The sequence below is a fragment of the Bidens hawaiensis genome, unplaced genomic scaffold (assembly GCF_021521415.1).
Source record: "Bidens hawaiensis isolate Kalapana, Puna unplaced genomic scaffold, B.hawaiensis_p1.1 tig00032715_1, whole genome shotgun sequence".
NCBI lineage: Eukaryota > Viridiplantae > Streptophyta > Magnoliopsida > Asterales > Asteraceae > Bidens > Bidens hawaiensis.
The window spans coordinates 164,208-185,590 of NW_027495575.1; the positions used below are offsets into that span (position 1 = coordinate 164,208).

General features: G+C 39.4%; 2 protein-coding genes and 1 pseudogene across 3 annotated transcripts; all 3 read right to left on the bottom strand.

Annotated features, from left to right (window-relative positions):
- Positions 1 to 397: 397 nt before the first annotated feature.
- On the bottom strand, positions 398 to 10,635 carry LOC143583901 (protein LURP-one-related 10-like; annotated as a pseudogene). Its single transcript, XR_013144263.1, has 3 exons — positions 10,311 to 10,635; positions 9,651 to 9,877; positions 398 to 588 (listed from the first exon to the last, which is right to left on the bottom strand). The product of XR_013144263.1 is annotated as a protein LURP-one-related 10-like (transcript).
- A 2,300-nt stretch (positions 10,636 to 12,935) lies between these two features.
- On the bottom strand, positions 12,936 to 14,635 carry LOC143583902 (protein LURP-one-related 10-like). Its single transcript, XM_077066079.1, has 3 exons — positions 14,132 to 14,635; positions 13,313 to 13,540; positions 12,936 to 13,221 (listed from the first exon to the last, which is right to left on the bottom strand). Exons 1-3 carry the CDS (start codon positions 14,381 to 14,383, stop codon positions 13,069 to 13,071), a joined length of 633 nt encoding a protein of 210 aa, XP_076922194.1. The 5' UTR covers positions 14,384 to 14,635; the 3' UTR covers positions 12,936 to 13,068.
- A 4,371-nt stretch (positions 14,636 to 19,006) lies between these two features.
- Positions 19,007 to 20,671, bottom strand: LOC143583904 (protein LURP-one-related 10-like). The gene is made up of 3 exons (XM_077066080.1): positions 20,377 to 20,671; positions 19,758 to 19,985; positions 19,007 to 19,211 (listed from the first exon to the last, which is right to left on the bottom strand). The coding sequence occupies exons 1-3, from the start codon at positions 20,644 to 20,646 to the stop codon at positions 19,065 to 19,067; spliced, it is 645 nt and encodes a 214-aa protein (XP_076922195.1). The 5' UTR covers positions 20,647 to 20,671; the 3' UTR covers positions 19,007 to 19,064.
- Positions 20,672 to 21,383: the final 712 nt, after the last annotated feature.

The window sequence follows — 21,383 nt, forward strand, 5'->3', positions numbered from 1 at the left end:
GTGGGGGTGGGGGTGGTTAAAGACTTAAAGGTAGTGTTAAACAGGCTACAAGCTGTAGCGTTATTTTTTTTTTAAATTGCAAAATCCAGTCTTTTAAAAACTATGTTGATTGATCTTGGAGTCCACAAATATATTTTTTTTCTTCGGGTTCATTAGTTGTTATAAAATTTTAATTAAATCGTTCATTTGGACAACACACGCTATCTATGTCATATATAATTAAACGCTACTAATTTAATAACATTCTATTCGGAACTTTTTGAACAAACTCATGGGAAAATGTAATATTTTGCGTATATGTGTGATAAAACTTTAAAAATTCTTACAATTCTTAAATTGTTGTTATACATATTATATAGGTGGTCTAACGCATAAGAAAGTCGACATTACAATTAAAAAATAATAATATAACACAACATATATAAGCAATCATACATTATGGACTACATATAAAATGAAATATTAAAGATCACCACTGATTTCATCCAGGATCACCACAAGTGCAACAATGAAAGCATAGTCGACATTAGGATAAACCGTCACGCAAAATGTGTCTTTTCCAAGTGCAAGCGTGTGCTTCTTGTGCATCTGCATTTTTATAACACTAATTTTCAAAATCATATGTAACATATTGCTTTACAAAATAAAAGCATGTGTTTGTGGCCTGGTCTGACCCAAACTGAAGAAACACTAACCGGACCCCGGGCAGATTACTGGTAACCTGGGGGTTAGATAGCTGTTTCCCACGAGGGGTTAGACCCAGAAAAGATGGTTCTTCTGATAACCTGCAAAACAGACACCGTGAGCTCGTCACTGAGAAGGGGGGGGGGGGTTCCTCCTTGTGACCACCCTCCGGCGTGAGAATCAGACTAGGTTGCTCTTTAAATATAAATGTATATTAAGAGATTGCTAGAGCAGATATCAGGTATAATATGATGATAATATGTTAAGATAAGATGATCATACCATTCGTGGTATTTATAGCCGGAGGTAGGTTTCCAAGGAGGTGTGGCCTGCTGAATAGTATTCCTGTTCAACCAACAGTGGCCTACGCACGTGCCATGCTGGTAGTTGGTGAGTAGGCAGCGGCTGATAGTGACCAGGCCTGCTGTGCACTATTCCTTTTTCACCAGCTACAGGCTAGGCACGTGGTATGTCAGGAGTTGGTGAGTAGGTAGCGGCTAATAGTGACATACAGTACAAGAGCATGCTGCTCGCCATACTGTTGTCAATGAGCTGTCGTATCTTTGGACAGATCTTTTGCCCATACCTCGTCAGGTACAGTAAAAGATCCTCAGTATCGTACGGACTGGCTCATTTGGGCGGGAGTATTCCCCCTCCCGCCTTTGTGCGGGAATGTTCCCGGCTTGCTCATTCCTTCTTCAGGTGACTGCTGAATTATTATGAGAGTTAAGCCTTGTGCGTGTAGCCATGCTGCGCGGGTGGCCTTCCCTGATGGCCGGTATCCGTAACTGCGGGAACAGGCGGAGTACCTGAAAACCATTGGTAGGCGTTTCCTGCGGGAACAGCTTGCGTACCGCACGTGAGGACGTCACGTCTCTGAGCGTGGTGGGTCCTGCTGATCCAGTTGGTTTCTGCGCAGACGTTCCTTTAGTTTAGTCATGCGGGTTCAACCGCGCAGACGTCCGTTAAGGAGTCTTGCGGGTTGAACTGCGCAGACGTCCCTTTTCAAGGTGAGTCTGTGGGTCCAACTGGGCTCTGCTGGGACCTACCTCTTCAAGTCCCCCCAGTCCAATGTTCTTCTCATGAATGTTTAATAAAGTGAGGTGAACTTTTGGACTTAATCAAAGGGTTTTTGAAAAGGGTTTAGTTTTAAGGTTTTCCATGGGGATTCTTCCCACGGAAGTCCTAATGTCACGCAGAATTTCCCACTGTTCTGCTTGATCTTTGGGTATGATGCGGGTAGGTCTGTAACCTCCTCGCAAGTCAGGAGCGTTGAGTACCTCTTGTGTAGATTCTCCATGAGGTTTTGGTAGTTTTGAACATAGTGATCAATTATGTTAAAACCACCAATTCCACCTTGAAGTTTCAAACAATCTAGTTCTCGACGTTCCCGCTATGCGGGGATGTTATTCCCGTGTGCGCAAGCATGGCCCAGGAGATCCTTCTTGGTTTCATTTCCCTGCGGAGTGCAAGGTATGTGAAGGGTTTCGCCTTGACACTGTACCCGCAACCGTCTTATAGTTACTTTACTCCCAAGGTATTCCTGGCGTCAATTCCCTGCAGGTGCTAGGTATGTGAAGGGTTTTGCCTTAACACTGTACCCGCACCCGTCTTATAGTTACTTGGTTGCCGAGGTATTCCTGGCGTCAATTCCCTGCAGGTGCTAGGTATGTGAAGGGTTTTGCCTTAACACTGTACCCGCACCCGTCTTATAGTTACTTGGTTGCCGAGGTATTTTTGGCTTCAATTCCCTGCGGGTGCTAAGTATGTGAAGGGTTTTGCCTTGACACTGTACCCGCACCCGTCTTATAGTTACTTGGTTGCCAAGGTAAGGGGTATATTCCCGCTTACTTTTGAATCTTTGAGACTTGCGTTATAAACGTTATATGAATTGCGCATGCATATTTTAGTTTATTTTAGCAATTTTCCCAGTGTTTTGGATAAGTTATCCTTTGAACGTGACAGAATAGGTGTGAAGTTTTGCTTCCTTTCGTGATTGTGCGGGTAGGACCGTCACTTGCACTTAGTAGGATGGCTAAACTTTACCTATATCTGACCTGCGTGTAGGTTTTGCTTCCTTTCTGTTTTGAACCGTTCGATGCGCGGTTGTCAATAGGTTAGTGTTCAGTTTCCTTTATCATGATTCATGCGGATAGACCGGCACTTTCATTTAGTGGGATGACTGAACTTTTCCCCTTCGACTGACCTGCGTGAAGGTTTGCCGTTTTTTGGGTTTATGCGGGTTTTGCCGCCTTCCCCACGCAACGACTTTCCTCGTAATTATGCGGTGAAGACCGGCATATCCGCGTGGAAAGTTTACAAGTATGAAATCATCAGCGTCAATGTTCTAAAGAGAATCATTTCCATTAAAAGTGGCTCTGGGCCTTTTACAAATTTGGAATTGATCTACATGTAACACTTGCGTAATTGAGCTCCGTTCCATGTTCTTGGGACGGGAGTGCCATCGAGCCTTTCGAGCCGGTATGCGCCCTTTCCCAGCACTTGTTTGATAACGTACGGACCTTCCCAGACAGGAGTCAGCTTTCCTGGGCGATCTTGGTTCGAAGCCTCGTTGTTACGCAATATGTAGTCTCCTTCATTGAAGTTGCAGAGTTTTACCCGCGTGTTGTAGTACTTTTGCATTTGTCGTTTGTAGTTCTCTTCACGCATTGCGGCTAAGTCTCTGCGTTCCTCGGTTAGCATAAGGTCTAACCGTCTTTCCGCATTATTGTCCTCTGGTTGAATCATGACCCTTGGTGAGGGTAAACCAATTTCGACCGGGACCATGGCTTCAGTGCCATAAGTGAGGCTGAACGAGGTTTCTCCCGTACTTGCCTTTTTCATCGTTCTGTGTGCCCAAAGTACGTGTGGAACTTCGTCCACCCAGCCGGATCTGTGTTTCAATAGTCTTCTCTTTATGCCGTCGACGATGCTCCTATTTGCTCTTTCCACCTCACCATTACCCTGCGGGTGCGCCACCGAGGTAAAGGTGTGGGTGATTTGAAGTTCTTTAAGCCACTGTTGTGGCTTCTTGTCAGCAAAGTTGGTGCCGTTATCGCTCACCAAATTCTGTGGGAGCCCGAAACGACAAATGATAAATTCCCAAATGAATTTCTTGATATGTTTTGCGGTCGTTTGGGCTAAGGGTTTTGCTTCTATCCACTTGGTGAAGTAGTCGATGGCGACCACTAGAAACTGGACGTTCCCTGCTGCTGTGGGAAATGGGCCAGTCACGTCGATGACCCACTTCTGAAATGGCCATGCAGAGGTGACTGGAACAAGTTCATTCTTCGGGCGATGCGTGTTGGGTGCGTAGAGCTGACAAGACCTGCATTTTCTGATGTACGCCAGCGCATCCGTATGCATCCCTGGCCAAAAGTATCCCGCGTTGTTTAGCTTAGCTACAACTGCGCGTGGACCTGCATGTATCCCACAGATGCCTTCGTGTACTTCCCTTAGGAGGTAGTTGGCATCTTGGTCGTCAACGCATCTGAGGAGGGGGCCAAGAAAGTTACGTCTGTAAAGGACGTCATCAATGAGTTGATAGTTCAATGCTTTACAGCGTAGTTTTCTTGCCTGTGTTTTTGACTCTGGTAGTATGCCCGCCGCAAGGTAATTTATTATTGGTGTCATCCACGTTTCTGTGCCAGTTTGGATGACACAGATTTCCTTGTGCGGGACTGATGGTGCTCCCAGGAGTTCAATGCGGATGTCCTTTCCCAAGTGAGTGAAAGCTAATGACGCAAGCTTGCTTAACGCATCCGCAGATTTGTTTTCGCTACGCTTGACGTGTATGACTTTACAATCATTAAAATCGCGCATGAGGGTTTTTGCTTGAGCGAGGTACAGGGCCATTGTGTCGTTCACAGCCGTGTACGTCCCGTTTATCTGATTGGCAACTAACATGTAATCCACATGGGCTTCCAAGTTCTTTACTCCCATTTTACGCGCAATCCTTAACCCGGCCAAGAATGCTTCATATTCAGCTTCGTTATTCGTACTTGGAAAGTCCAGTCGAATAGCGTAAGTGTATTCTTGGCCTGTTGGGTTGGTAAGTTTTAACCCTGCGCCTGAGCCCTCGCTGCTGGCCGCTCCATCGGTGTAAAGTCGCCAGACTTCATCGATGTCTAGTGCTGGAGAGGGCTGAGCCTCGTCGTGGCACTCTTTCTCCCGCGATGCGGGGACTTCGGCAATAAAGTCGGCCAAGACCTGGCCTTTTATAGCTGGCCTTGGCTTGTATTTTATCGCGTATTCTCCCAATTCTATTGCCCATTTGGCGAGGCGTCCCGAAAGTTCGGGTTTGCCTAAAACGTTTGCAAGTTTGAAGTTGGTGAGAATAGTAATTGGGTGACCTTGGAAATATCGTCTTAGCCTGCGTGAAGCCTGTACAAGTGCTAAGACTAATTTTTCCAGGGTAGAGTACCGAGTTTCGACGTCTGTTAGGAGACGGCTAACATAGTAGATTGGCATCTGGATGCCTTTTCGCTCGACTAACAGGACGGCCCCGGTCGCTCTATCTGTGGCGGAGAGGTATAGGATTAATTCCTCTCCCGCTTCTGGTGCTGTGAGCGTTGGGAGTTCGATCAAACGTGACCGAATTTCCTGAAAAGCTGCTTCCGCTTCTGGTGTCCAGCGGAAGTGCGTTTTCTTTAGACAGTTTCTCAGCGTCGACACGAATGGGAACGACCTATCCGCATGATTTGCCAAGAAGCGGTTAAGTGCAACTAGGCGTCCGTTCAGTGTCTGAGCTTGTTTGATGGTGGTAGGTGATTCCATTTTAATAATGGCTTCGACCTTTTCAGGGTTCGCTCTGAAGCCATCTTTTGTAACGATGACTCCTAAGAACTTCCCTTCTTCCATCCCAAAGGAACACTTGCTCGGGTTGAGCTTCATGTTTATCCTTCTGAGTGTGTTGAATGTTTCTTCGATGTCTTTCAACATCGCTTCTGGGTTAAGGCTTTTAATGACCAGGTCATCCATGTATACTTCCAAGTTTCTCCCAATTTGGGCATGAAACTCTTTGTCCATCAGGCGCTGGTATGTGGACCCGGCATTCTTAAGTCCGAATGGCATCATTTGATAACAGAATGTGCCATCGGGCGTCCGAAATGCGGTTTTGTCCTGATCGTCAACGGCCATGTGGATTTGATGGTATCCTTTATACGCATCAAGGAAGCATTTAAGGCGAAACGGTGATAACGAATCTACCTTAAGATCAATTTCGGGTAACGGGTAACAATCTTTGGGGCATGCTTTGTTCAAGTCTTTGAAATCTATGCACATGCGCCATTGCTTGTTAGACTTTGGTACCATAACGGGATTTGCAACCCAAGTTTGATATCTGCTAACGCGTACGATGCCCGCGTCAAGGAGTTCCTTGACTTGGGTTCTACACGCGTTAGCTTGTTCCGCCCCCATTACTCTACGCTTTTGTATGACCGGCGTAAAAGCCTGGTCACACTTGAGCTTATGCTCTGCTTTACTTCGAGGTACACCAGTCATGTCTGCTGGTTTCCATGCGAAGATGTCAGCGTTTTTTTGTAGTAAGCGTTTGAGTAATGTGCGCGTAGGATCAGTTATTGTTGGGCCAATGGTAACCGCCTGGTCGGGGTATTTTCCATTAAAAGCCCATTCTTCTGGTTCGGTGATGGTGTGTTTAGCCATCTTTGGTTTGGGTGTTGATGAGACAGATGCGATGCATACCTGGGGAATACCGGTGACCATCGCCACGCCCTCAGCTGTTGGCCATCCCATCATGCCGTGGACTGAAGATACTACGGCGTTGAATCTTGCCATCCCGTCTCTCCCGAAGAGAATGTCGTACGTGTGGTGTGGCTTCCTCATTACGACAAAGTCCACATCCTCTGTGCGGGAGAGTGTTCCGTCTGTGAGAGTGACGGGGAAAGATAGGATGCCCAGGGGGGTGTTTGTGCTGCCGTCGAACCCTTCCATCGAGGCGTAGACCGTTTCCAAGCGTTCCTTGTCTTCATCATCTAACTTGTCGAAGAACTGCCTGTACATAACTGTTGACGAGGCACCGTTGTCAACAAGAGTGCGGGAAGTGATGTAGTGCCCCAGCTGGCTTTTGATGACGATAGGGCCTTCTTTGCTGGGTCCTCCTGGCACTCGCGGGAAGCGGACCTCAGCTTCTTTCCATGCGCATGGTTCTGTCGTCTGTCTTTTTCTTCCTCTGATGTTACCACAAACCATGTGAATGCTGATGTCAACGGGCTTTCGTCCGTTGCTTTTGTATCGGTTGTCATTCTGCCCTCTATTCCTGATTGATGCCACCAGGTGTGTAAGTTTGCCTTCCTTGACGAATGTTTCGATAATATTCCTCAGGGCTGAACACTTCTCAGTGGTGTGACCTTTTGTGTCGTGGAAATCACAGTATTTGCTCTGGTTCGCGTCAGGTCGTTGTCGGACCTTTGGAGCTTTTGGCCATGGGAGTTTCTCAGTGGCAAATATCTCCGTGACGCTTTTGGTGAGGGGCGTCCACCTGGTGTGTTGGCCTGATGGGTGTGTATTATCCTTTCCGCCTAATAGGGAGCGAGATCTGGATGAGGTGTCAAAGTTTACCCTTGACTGCCATGTGCTTGGCTTCCTCCTTTTGTTTTGCCAGGCGGACTGGACGCTGTTTTCTCTAGTCCTCTGCGTGTAGAAGTTTGTAGTCTGGGGCAGATTCTCACCCAGTTGCTTCTCCGTTTCGGCAAAGCGCTTGGCTGCCGTCATGATGGCATCCCATGTGGGTGGCATGCCGTCTTTGCCCGTCAACGTGCGGATAAGTTCTGGGTATTCGGCGCCCTGGATGAAAGCGGCGCGAACAAGGTCTTCGCTTATAACCCCCAGACTCAGCTTTTTTGAGTTAAAGCGAGTGATGAAGTCTATTAAAGGTTCATCCTTATCTCTAACGCAGTTGAGGATCGTCCACTGTTCTTCAATATACTTCCTCTGTTGACTGAAGTGTTGGCTGAACTTGTGTTGGAAGTCCGCCCAATCATAGATGTGGTGGACCGGTAAACGGTCAAACCACGCTCTAGCCGCTCCAACCAGTGTCATCTGGAATATATAACACCACGTGGGTTCCGTCCAGTTGCTGACGGTTGCCCCCGCTATGAATCTGTTCAGGTGATCATCTGGGTCGGATATACCATCATAGGTGCCGATGTTGGGCATCTGCTTGGTACTTTTTGGGGCGATTGCTTCCGCAATGTCCCTTGCAAACTTGGATGTTCCCGCGTTTGCAGCAGTTGGTCTGAAGGTTTTGGAGAAGTCACGTGGGCTTCCCCCCACGTTTCTTTGTTTGAAGGTTTCTCCGAAATTCCTTCTCGTTTGGAGGTCCGTTTCCTTACGCTTCCCTTTCGCCCTAAGGCGAGGGTTTGAGTCGGTGTCGGATTCCTCCTGATCATCGTCCGAGGACTCGCACTCACTGCTCATGTTGAGCTGTTGGCGAGTGCTTCCAAATTCGTCAGCCTGTCGGACGGAACGTAAGAGTTCGTCCAACTAAGCTTGGAATTCCTTCTGATGTGCCTCCGCCCATGCTTTAACTTGTTCAAGTGTTTGGCGGGGGAGTCTCGTCTGCTGTCTTTCCACCTGGGTATTATTGAATCCCAGGGGATGGTTGTTTACTGCACTTGCCCCAGCTTGGGTAACTGGGGTAGTGTTCGTAAAATTTACTGCACTTGTCCCGGCTTGGGTAACCGGGGTAGTGTTCGTAAAATTTGTGTGCTCGCCGGTGTTCCCCCCAGTAGCTGGGGTTGTGGTTACCGGGGCTTCCTGGTAACTCGTTGGCCTTAGGACCGGAGTAACGTTAACCATCTTTCCAGAAGTTTTGAAAAAACTTTAGAAAAATGAAGTTCTAGCTTTTATGCACGGATGGCGCCAATGAAGAAACACTAACCGGACCCCGGGCAGATTACTGGTAACCTGGGGGTTAGATAGCTGTTTCCCACGAGGGGTTAGACCCAGAAAAGATGGTTCTTCTGATAACCTGCAAAACAGACACCGTGAGCTCGTCACTGAGAAGGGGGGGGGGGTTCCTCCTTGTGACCACCCTCCGGCGTGAGAATCAGACTAGGTTGCTCTTTAAATATAAATGTATATTAAGAGATTGCTAGAGCAGATATCAGGTATAATATGATGATAATATGTTAAGATAAGATGATCATACCATTCGTGGTATTTATAGCCGGAGGTAGGTTTCCAAGGAGGTGTGGCCTGCTGAATAGTATTCCTGTTCAACCAACAGTGGCCTACGCACGTGCCATGCTGGTAGTTGGTGAGTAGGCAGCGGCTGATAGTGACCAGGCCTGCTGTGCACTATTCCTTTTTCACCAACTACAGGCTAGGCACGTGGTATGTCAGGAGTTGGTGAGTAGGTAGCGGCTAATAGTGACATACAGTACAAGAGCATGCTGCTCGCCATACTGTTGTCAATGAGCTGTCGTATCTTTGGACAGATCTTTTGCCCATACCTCGTCAGGTACAGTAAAAGATCCTCAGTATCGTACGGACTGGCTCATTTGGGCGGGAGTATTCCCCCTCCCGCCTTTGTGCGGGAATGTTCCCGGCTTGCTCATTCCTTCTTCAGGTGACTGCTGAATTATTATGAGAGTTAAGCCTTGTGCGTGTAGCCATGCTGCGCGGGTGGCCTTCCCTGATGGCCGGTATCCGTAACTGCGGGAACAGGCGGAGTACCTGAAAACCATTGGTAGGCGTTTCCTGCGGGAACAGCTTGCGTACCGCACGTGAGGACGTCACGTCTCTGAGCGTGGTGGGTCCTGCTGATCCAGTTGGTTTCTGCGCAGACGTTCCTTTAGTTTAGTCATGCGGGTTCAACCGCGCAGACGTCCGTTAAGGAGTCTTGCGGGTTGAACTGCGCAGACGTCCCTTTTCAAGGTGAGTCTGTGGGTCCAACTGGGCTATGCTGGGACCTACCTCTTCACAAACCGACCCGTTTTGATTACCTGTGCAATGATGGTGGTCTCCTCTCCGGCGTAAATGGTGCATGATCGGTCAAGCCAACTGCCTATGCTTTGAAGTCACAAACACCTTCGTGTTTATTATTAGCCATGAACACGTTAAGTTTCGTCTTCACCTGAATCATAGAAGACTGTTTGGCACTGAATATTAAATCCTTTGGTTCTGAACTAATTCCCTTGTACACTACCCATTTGTGATGCATACTCTTTATCTATTCATAACATCATTTCAACAAACAAACAACGGTTTTATATTAGCTCCCGTTCGGACTTCAACCGGATCTTTTAAAGAAATTATTAGGGTCGGGTATTGGTTAGATCTTTAAACACACACACACACACAAACCAACTGAATAACTGAGGTTCAACCAAAAGATATGGAGTTACTTAGCCGAGTTCGACATGTCATGTGTAGTAATGTTATGACTCGAAGATTAGCCAATGTAGTTTTTAAAAGAGTGAATTTTAAAATTCAAAAAGGGGTAGCGGCGCAACTTGTTGCCTGCTTGCTATCTGTTTTTCACAATTAGTATGAGCGTTAAAATCTTTTGTACCAAAAGTGTAGTTTATGCAATAAACCCGAAACTTTTATAATTTACAAATATGTCCAAACCCGAACTATCTAAGTTGAAGAACACGACGAACCTTTTTGTGGAATGAGATGAGTGGATTACCAGTAGCATCAAACAAAACTCGATGATCATGAAGGCTTAAAAGCTCGCCTTTTACTTTGAACATAAAGTTACCCTTAACATCAGTGACCAAGAATTTTCCATCAGAGAGAGTCAAGGGTCTCCTGACGATGACTAGATCCACCAGAGACGGAGCCACGAAGTTCGGGCTAATTACTGTGATCGGATTCGTCGGATTAGCCATTTGTGCTGGAATGTGGTTTGCTTGGGCCATTCGAGTGAGGTGTGTGAGGAATGTTGTTTTAAGTTGTATATATGTACATATATATAGAATAGAATATAGTCATTTTCAAACAATGCACTTAGTTAACAGTAAGAAAAAGATTTTTTTTAATAAATTATTTATTTGTGGAATTAATATGTGTAATATAGTGGAATGGGTTATTTCGGTTATGGTCTAAAATCAAACTTAAGTTATAACCAGTTATGTTTAGTTTCATATAACAAATCGATTCGGTTACAGACTGTTTAGTTAATTCATCTATCGGACAAGATGATTCAGTGAAGGGGAAATTCTGAACCCCATTTTGAGTTTTGTCCCCCTTTTGCAACATATTCCTAAAATATCCACCGTAAAATAGTCGCCACGTCTATATTCTTAGAGTCGATGACTAATTTATAAAATGGGCCTAAGAAATTTGCCGGAACAACTGGTTTATGGAACAAATGTAAGAGCCTACTATTTTAGGAAAAAAATAGTCGGAACGAGTTTTTATGTCATTTCTTTACTGAATATTAAATTATTATATTTAATGTTACACATAACTATTTTCTCATTTACAACTTTTAATATATAAAGTTTTACAAAATTTTGAATACAAGTTGAGACGTGGCACGCTAGATAAAATTGTTGAAGGGATTGAAATTTCAGTGAGGAAAGTACGTTTAGCCTAACTCATAGCAAGTTGTAAGTAACTGGATATAGATACTATTTATAAAACATAAAATATAAAGTTTGTTTTATAGGCCTGGTTCGATAAATTCAGATCTTTTTGTACACATGAACCGAACCATAAAACTAGATATAAAAATCCGTAACCAAACCATAAGCTAATTTATTTTAGTTTAATTTTTTTGATTGTTTCCAATATTTTTTAGAACGACGACAGTCTATGGTATAACTGGGTGGTCGCATGTCGACTTGCGGCCAACCTCCGTTTGGAACCCCCAGAGAGTTTCTCCCGAAAGGAATAACCCTGGTTCCCAGGTCCTCCCCGCATCATTAGGGGAATCTTCTCCCCTGATGCCCCTTGACACTTGTTGCGCCTCCACAATTAAGATCCGAAACCCACTGACGTAACGCATGTAGGATAAAAACTCCCATTTTGACTCGGATTCAAAATAACAACCTCTCGAAGGAAGCCTAGCTCTTGTCTTCATTGCCCTAACCAATTGGGTAGTTGAGAAAGTTGATTATTTGCAGTCTAAACTTCTAATATTCGATTTTTCTATAACTATTCAGTCTTTTAATGAAAACAAAAGAAGTCGTCCAATTGGTTAGGGCACAAATTACACCAATTGGAATTTTTTTCCTTGAAGCTAGAAAAACAACAAACCACAAATTATATAACAGAAATTACACCAATCTTTTTATAACACGTCTTTGCAAGTAGGCCAGTTTTTAATCCATAGATGCCCAAAGATATTATGTCTTCCACCGCTTTCAAGAGGCAAACCGGTTTGTTTGAGAAGATCACATCATTCTTGGTTTTCTAAATACACCAACGCGCCGTAAGGATAATCCCATATAAAGATTCCTAGCTCTTTCTAAAATGCACATATTAAACTATTATTATATCTCACAAAGTAAAAACGAATTGACCACAGATGATGGTCCAAGGAATTTTTCATGTTTGGTGGCTTGTCGGGTCGGGTTTAGATCCGTGTATCTTCATCTGTTTGTTCAATAATATAAAGTTACCTATTTATAAGTGTTATTGTCAAAATAAATATCGATTGAGACTCCGGTTTAAATACGTGTTTCTTCGGGTATCATGCAAAAATAATAAATGTGGTGGTGTGATGACAAAGTTGTGGAGTTTAGTTCACATTATCCAAAACTGTTTTGATTTGTTATTATTGTTCTATTAATCCAAATCGAGTTGGTCAAAGTATTTAATATTATTTATACAACTTGATGATAAATAAGGATACAAACCGGAATTAAAATAAATCATTTTAAATTTTATATATGACATAACGACTTTTCAGCTGCCGGTTCGGTTATTAACTGAATCGGTTTCATGAGTTACGCTATTAGACATGTTAAAACCAGTTACTAAGGAAACGTGTTATTAACCGGTTTTAACCATTTTGACAAATTAACTAATAGTAATAGCCCAAAAACCAGCTAACCAATATTTACACCTCTAATTAAGTAATTAACTATTAAGTATTGAACCCATCCAAAACTGACTGTTGAGACCAAACCACACATGTTTAGTAATCACAAGTGGTCCTCAAAACCAGGCCTTAATATAACAAGTCCTTAGGCTTAATTGGGCTATAAGCCTATAACTAGGGGTTCATGTTTGAGACTAGGGCCTAGTCGAGGATTCATATCAAATTATCAATCATGTGTTATTAATTATGTTCATACCGCATATATAATCAGTAAAATCGATGGAAATATTTCTAGTATAAATTTGAAATTCATGCATATTATACAACATACATCAACAATCTAACATATGATTTTTGATTCTTATACATTAATTATTTGTTGATTGACTACTAGGTCTATTGATTTCATGTAGAATCACAACAAGTGCAACAATGAACGCATAGTCCACGTTAGGAAACACCGTCACAGCAAATGTGTCTTTTCCCAATACGATGCTATTAAGCGTGTGCTTCTTGTGCATCTGCATTTTTGTAATATTATTATAAGTTTTCGTAATCATACTTAATACATTAGTTTATTAAATTTAAAAATAGAGTTATCTAGGACTTTACCTGAGCAATGATGGTGGTGCCATCTCCGGCATTAATGGTGCATGATCGTTCAAGCCAACTGCCTTTAACTTTGAAGTCACAAACATGTTCGTTTTCGTTATACGCCAAGAACACATCAAGTGATGTCTTGAATTGGATATAAGAAGACCGTTTGGCACTAAATATTATATCTTTTGAATTTGAACTATCTCCTCTAAACACTACCCATCTCTCGTGAAGACTCATCCTCTGTGAGTAACATCAATAATAATAATAATAAATAAATCGTTAATGTTAAATATAAATTGGTTTTTTAAGAGTACTTTCATAGAAGTAACTAATAATATAATTTACTCCATTTGTATTTTTATTTAGTTCTTTTTAATTCTTTATAGATTTATTGTTTTAGTACGTGTTTGTAATTTATGAAATTATGATTTTGTATATGTATCACGTTAGAAACTTTTTTTCTTTTCTTTACAAGTTGTAAATTTATATATTACGAGGGGTGTGAAAGCTAAAGAGATCGAAGCAATGAAAAATAAGTCGAGCTCATAAAATTATCGCACGTGATAATGGATAATTACTTATTTATAGCACGTCAACTCAATTCGAGTTGGATGTTTTAATAGTACTCTTTTTTCATAAAATTTTGATCAAAATTAAAAAAATTTCGTCACTTAATGTTAAACTAGTTTGTAACATTAAAATTTTAAAAATCTAGTTTGTAACATTAAAATTTCGTCACTTAATGTTGTTAGAAAACAAATTTAATCAAACTATTACTGCTTAAACTTCTAGGAGCATATTATTACTCAAAATCAAAAATAAAAATTTAACCTTTCTCTGGAACGATAGGATCGGATTACCAGCAGCATCATGCAAAACTCGACGTGCATGAAGACTCATATACTTGCCTTTAACTTTGAACATAACGTTCCCATTAACATCAATGACGTTGAAGTCTCCACCAGAGAAAGACATGAGTTTGACAATAGTTAGATCCACAGGAGACGGAGCCATGAAGTTGGGGCTAACGACAGTGATCGGGTTCTCCATTTGCGCTTGTAAGTAACTTGTAGTTTGAGCCATTGTAGTAAATATGAGGGTGGTGGAAATATTATTATTGGAGTTTAAATAGAAAGACTCTACGCGGTATGACTGAAATGAGCATATATTATTTCATAGCAATATTATAGACATATTCAATAATGAACTATGTTGAAGTTTGAATAGTTCGTTATTCTTCATGGTTAAGTTACGCTTATTTGTATCTCACTATTTCCCACATGAGTACTATCTTTTTTTGGTTTTGTAATATGGACTTCTAATAAGTTCTAAGATATAATAGATTTTCAAAATATTTAATTACTACATACTTTTTCCCAGAAAAATATATAGAATAGAATTTGTCAATTTGAATAATGAATAGTATGTCCATACACTTGAAGTATATTACTTATATAGATACAAAAATACAGCTCTAGCACTTTCTCAAATATTACAGTCTTATAGAGAAAAACCTTTGTTTTTCAAAATTAGATGTGAGTAAATATAAAAATTTTGATAAAAATAAGGGTTGAATGATTATATTCTGAATTATTTTTAATTAATATAATAAGATAGATAAATATGATATTAAATTATAACGTGTTAATAGTATTTGATTTGATATGTTTAGTTATGGGAACTATGGTAAAGAAATTCTAAGATAATATATTATATGAATGTGATTGACCAGTCAATATTGGCTTCTTGTATATTGTGGGCTTGACCGAAGAGGGGGACTTACTGAATTCCTTTTTTGTACTATACAAGTAACATATCAATTTAGGGAAGCTAAACGTATTTGGGTTGTTGAAATTTAATAATCGAAAATATAACATAATCGATTATGTAAGATAATAAAAAATGTAACATAATTGAAAATGTAACATAATCGGTTATGTAACATAATCGGTTATGTAACATAATCGAAAATGTAACATAATCGAAAATGTAACATAATCGAAAATGTAACAAAATTGATGATGTAACATAATCGATTATACAACATTTTCGATTATGTTACATAATCGATAATATTGCATTATCGATTATGTTACATAATCGATTATCTTACATTTTCGATTATGTTACATAATCGATTATGTTGGGTCATAAATTGGTTAGACTGACGCATATCAAAAGGCCACGACATGATCAAGACTAAGTGATGTAAACGAAGACGAGTTTGAAGAACTACATTGGTGTAATACCGAAATCCTTATGGATTTCGGTTAGGCTAGTCTGAAGTAAAATAAATAAGAACAAAGCTACAAACCAAGGGGGAGATTGTTGGGTCCATATTTGGTGGTTTGTACTTAGTTCTAGTTAATTGGTTTTGGTTGTATGTGTTATATGTAAACCGAAATCCTTTAATTTCGGTGGGTTTTGGGCTCTACTTGGGCTTGGTTGTTAGCTTCCCTATATATAGAGAATATGTGTATAGGGTTTAGAGTTGTTCACTTTGAGAAAACGTAAGCCACCATCTAGAGAGCAATACGTGTAATCTCATGTACCAGACGGTTTAATAATATAATCGTGTGCATTATGAGTATTACTTCGTGTTTATTATATTCATATTGTTCATCGTTGTTCTTGAATCACCACGTTAACTAGATTCCGCATATTTGACGTGTGTTGGTTGATATCATAATTGTAGTGATCCAGATTCGGGACTTACAGAAAATGTAACATAATCGATTGTAATGTAATATTTTCGATTACGTAACATAATCGATAATGTTACATAATCGATTATGTAACATAATCGATTAGGGAACATAACTGAAAATGTAACATAATTGATTATGCTACATAATCGATTATGCTACACAAATGTAACATAAACGATTAGGATTGGTATTTGAGAAATAGAACTCAATCCTAATCGTTCTACTCTACCAAACCACTTGTCTATTTAAATTGACATTCTCGTGGTAGTATGATATTAAGCATAGGATGGACTTGAAAATACGCATACTACTTTCTTTTATGTCATAGAATATGTTCACTTAGAAATGAGGGACTACTCTATCATATATTATTAAGGCAAGTTTATCGCATGTTTACTTAATAATCATCAAGGAATAATGGAGTAGATTCTTGATCTTAGATGGTAACCTTCATATAATTGAATTATTCATTTAGAAGTTCTCTTCTTGTCACCTATAATATTATATATATAAGTATTTCTATTTTATAAAAAGTTTGAAAGTCAACCTTAAAATGATTAAACTCTCCGATTGAACTAAAACGAAGATTCATTATTAGAAACATTTATGTCCACGGATCGATACTTGGTTCTTACCAATACTATTCTACATATACGATAGGTACATGTAAGTCCCGAATCTGGATCACTACAATTATGATATCAACCAACACACGTTAAATATGCGGAATCTAGTTAACTTGGTGATTCAAGAACAATGATGAACAATATGAATATAATAAACACGAAGTAATACTCCAAATGCACACGATTATATTATTAAACCGTCTGGTACATGAGATTACACGTACTGCTCTCTAGATGGTGGCTTACGTTTTCTAAAAGTGAACAACTCTAAACCCTATACACATATTCTCTATATATAGGGAAGCTAACAACCAAGCCCAAGTAGAGCCCAAAGCCCACCGAAATCCTTTATGGATTTCGGTTTACATATAACACATACAACCAAAACCAATTAACTAGAACTAAGTACAAACCACCAAATATGGACCCAACAATCTCCCCCTTGGTTTGTAGCTTCGTTGTTGTTTATTTCACTTCAGACTTGCCACATCAATGCAGTTCTTCAACTCGTCTTCGTTTACATCACTTTATTCTTGATCATGTCGTGGCCTTTTGATATGCGTCAGTCTAACCAATTTATGACCCAACAATCTTGCCCTTAGAATAATGCTTTCAAGATCTTCAGAATCTTTACTAGAACATGATCAGCAACTTCAGTGATCAGCAACTTCAGCGATCAACAACTTCAGCATCTGCATCCGATAATCTATCATCTCCCCATTTTTGACAGCATCATCCAATTTGAATCTTAGATACTTCATATGCTTCCGTTGCAAGAAATCAGTCTTGAAAGAACAATCAACTTTGATAGAAAGATCAACAAAAATATTTTGAAAATAATTAAATAAAACAAAATAAGACAAACATATTTTTATAATTTTTATTTTTCTGTTTTTTTTTTATTTTCTTGAAAAGACTTGAAATGAGATCATACCAGCTAAACCAACTATAACACAATAACCAATATCAGATTTCATGAGCTGAAAACTTCCAAACATTTTTTTAACACATTTGTTTCGACAAGAGTAACCAAGAAGTAAAAATAAAATAAATGAAATAAAATAAAACCAAAAACAACAAATAAAACAAATTTAATCACCCGGTCTTCTTGTAATTTAGCTAAAAATTGGAATCAAATTTCAGTTCTTAGTAAAACTGCCGCCTTTTTATGAAAAGATCCGAACATGAAATCATGTCGTTTAAGGTACTGTCACAATGATTCATGTTCAGCGTTATTATGACATTAAGAAACAGATTGATAACGTGTATCCCATACTTAGCATGATTTTTCATCGCATCAATGATATGATTAAGTTTCAGTTAGACATAAAGCTTAGATGGACATCACTCATGGACCTGTGATGCCTCCTATCTCTTCTCAAAGCGTATTTGGCTTTCCCCAGATCACCCCAATTTGACTCCAACCCCCTAGTGCTTGATCAAAAATTTTTATACAAAGCAGAAGGTTGGAACCGTAAACAGCCAATTCGTTAGTTGGGACCGGCGGTGACCAAAAAACGATAGCCGAGACCAGTAAAAACTAATATTCCTTAAAAAAAAAAAGAATTATGAATCTTTGTTTTTTTTTCTTTCATATATTATGACATTCATGAATTAATCTTTGTATATTAATGATGAGGTGTAACACTGTTCTCTATAAACTTATCTTACAATGATATTCAGTTGGTATGTGGCCTTAAAAATTTTATAAATATATAAGGTAGCGCAAGTCTTAATATAATTTACAATACATACATGGAGTGCAAGTTTCGACCAAAACTTGAGTAATAGAAAGCTCGTAACTATAAATTCTGTAATCAACAAAGCAATTGAGAATTCATGATTAGGCTTGTGCATTTTATTGATAGTGTTTTTTTTAAACGATCAACAAACAGAGAGTTACCTTGGTACTCCATACGAGTTGACTTAGCGGTAAAAGGCAACCGTTAACTGGTCCAACCCAGTCACACAAAACCCTTAAGCTCCTCTATGTTATCCATATATTCGGGAAAAACTCATATGTTCGAAGGCTCACTAGTGGTAAACCCGGACGCTATCTCAATTGAACTGGAGATCAAATATCTCAGTCGTCTAAATAAACATGCATAGGCAAACTTCTCTTTCATTCACGAATATAAACAAGCTGGCCTGTGTTTAGGTGGGTTCTCGGTATGTATATATACAATACATACGGGAACATAAATATTTACAATAGAAACCGAATACTATCATATACTATTACACAAGGCTTATACGAGTATTTATGTATTATTGATGCATTTCACTCAAGATACACTTTATCATTGATGAGATACAACCATGGACATATAACTACAGAGAGATGACTTCTAAGGCATGTTATTTTTCCCCTTTTATTAAACATAACTATTAAACATAACACCGTTATATTGAAGTCACTATTGCACTATCTTAATCATCGCAGTCTTTATCGTCGTTAATCTCATTGAGAATCGCCATGAGTGCAACAACAAATGCGTAATCAACATTCGGATAAACTGTAATGGCATACGTGTCGACTCCAAAAGCCATGAACTGAGCATTTTGTTTCTTGTTAAGCTAGATTTTTACCACAAACCTCGAATTAGGGAAGATTATCATGCATATTGAAAGTAACACGTGAAAGAGTTTAAAATCGTTAGCCCTAAGTTTATTATCTATTATAATAATTATTATTAGTGATTAGCTATTAAATTTTTATTTTTTTATCACTTATTAATTAACTCTTTCATTCTCCTATTTATTCATTGTAATATATATATATATGGATCTGGTTTTCTTTTATTCAATTTATCTCTATATATAGTGATTGTTTAGCCGTTTCTTTTATTCAAAACAAGAAATTTCTTTAAAAAAACAAATATCCCGACGACAAGTCATCTAAACAGGGCTTTTAAGTTGGTGGGCATATTTTCCCGAATTCCTCCAAAAGTTTGGCTCAACCTATCTCGACGACAAATTATTGAGAAAGAGTCCAAAAGTTAAAAAAAGTTTGACCCTTCCTCGTGAAAGGGTTGGTCACTATAAGTGTCATTTCTTGTGGTGATCCAGTTTTAAGTTATTTTGATTTGTTTTCACAAATAATGTTTATGGTTAGTTGTTTACCTCAGCAATGACAGTAGTACTCTCTCCAGCATAAACGGTACAACGTTTTTCAAACCAGTTGCCTTTGACTGTGAAGTCAACAACATCTTGGTTTCTATTGGAGGCCAAGTATACATCAAGTGAAGTCTTGAACTGTGTTCGGTTTACTTGTTTAGCAGAGAACACATGATCTCTAGGATTTGTGCTGTCTCCTCTAAAGCATTGCCACCTTTTGCGGGCACTTGTTAGCTGATAATATATATACAAAATATTGGCCACGTTAATTAGTAAAAGTGGAATATTTTAAACGTTCTTTCTAATTATTTTTAAATAGTTATTCAGTAAAAGTGTTATTTTCATTTTTTTAAACCTTAAGTTTTATTTTAAAATTTGTTTTGTTTTATTTTAAGTTATTGTATTCTAAATTATATAATATTTAAAGAAACAAAATCGACATAGGTAAAAACAAAAGAAAGTGTCAAATGATAATCTAATCGGGGTTTGTCAAATTAAAAAAGATGACCATTTTCCTCATTTTCCTTTACTTTTAATCCAAAAGCTCAGATCTAACAATTAGCATATAACTTATATATGCATGTTGCCGTTGTTGCAAAAACATGAATGTGATTAGAATATTGACCTTTTTCTGTAAAGTGAGGATACGGTTTCCAGCAGCATCGACCAACATACGTTTACCATGAACACTCAGTAGTTTCCCTTTGAGTTTGAACATCAAGTTACCGTCGACATCAGTCACACCAAAGTTTCCATCACAGAGAGTTAGCAGTTTCTTCCCACTCAACATCTGTATAGGGTTCGGTGCCACGAACTGCGGGCCCACAACACATATTGGTTTACCAAGTTGTTGTGGCACTGGCAAGCCATATGATTGCTCAATGGCAAACCCCATTGGTATTTGATCCTATGAGTTGAATGTAAGTGGTTAATTCCTTCCCTATATTTATACTATCACTCCAAGCTTGTAGAATAAATGTAACGAATCCCACTACAAGAACTAAGAAAAAGGAGGTCGAGCATCATTTCGTGGTTGGATATTAAAAATCGAGAATGGAATATTAGAATATATTTGAGGCAATTTCAATTTAAAAGAGAGTATACAACACATGGATTATTTGATATATTTAAATTTCATGTATACCAAACATATGATTTGATGGAAAAAGTGTTGTGTTCTGATTATATTCTCCTTTTGGTTTTACTTTGAAGAGAATATAGGCATTTATGGCCCGAGAGAATATGAAAATTAATTAAGTACCGTGACGATGTGTTGCAGCACAATATTTGTGGCCAAGGGCGGAACTTTTGAAAGATTTAACCAAGAATTGGCTCAGGGCCGGAGCTTTTATAGGGTGAGAGAACGGCCTCCATACATGAATATCATATAACACCATGTAAAACGAAATAGGTAGTAAACGAACAATATAAAAACTAAGTAGATAGTTTTATTCAGTAGTAAACGAAATATGTGATGAAGGGATTTAAATGAAGTTTTTGTTATAATATCCAAATTATAACAAATGAATATAAACAAACAAATATAAAAACTAAGGACATAGTTTATTCAATGGTTCTTGAAAAATGAACATAACCCAATATTAATAAATCAAAATAGGTTAAGTATAATAT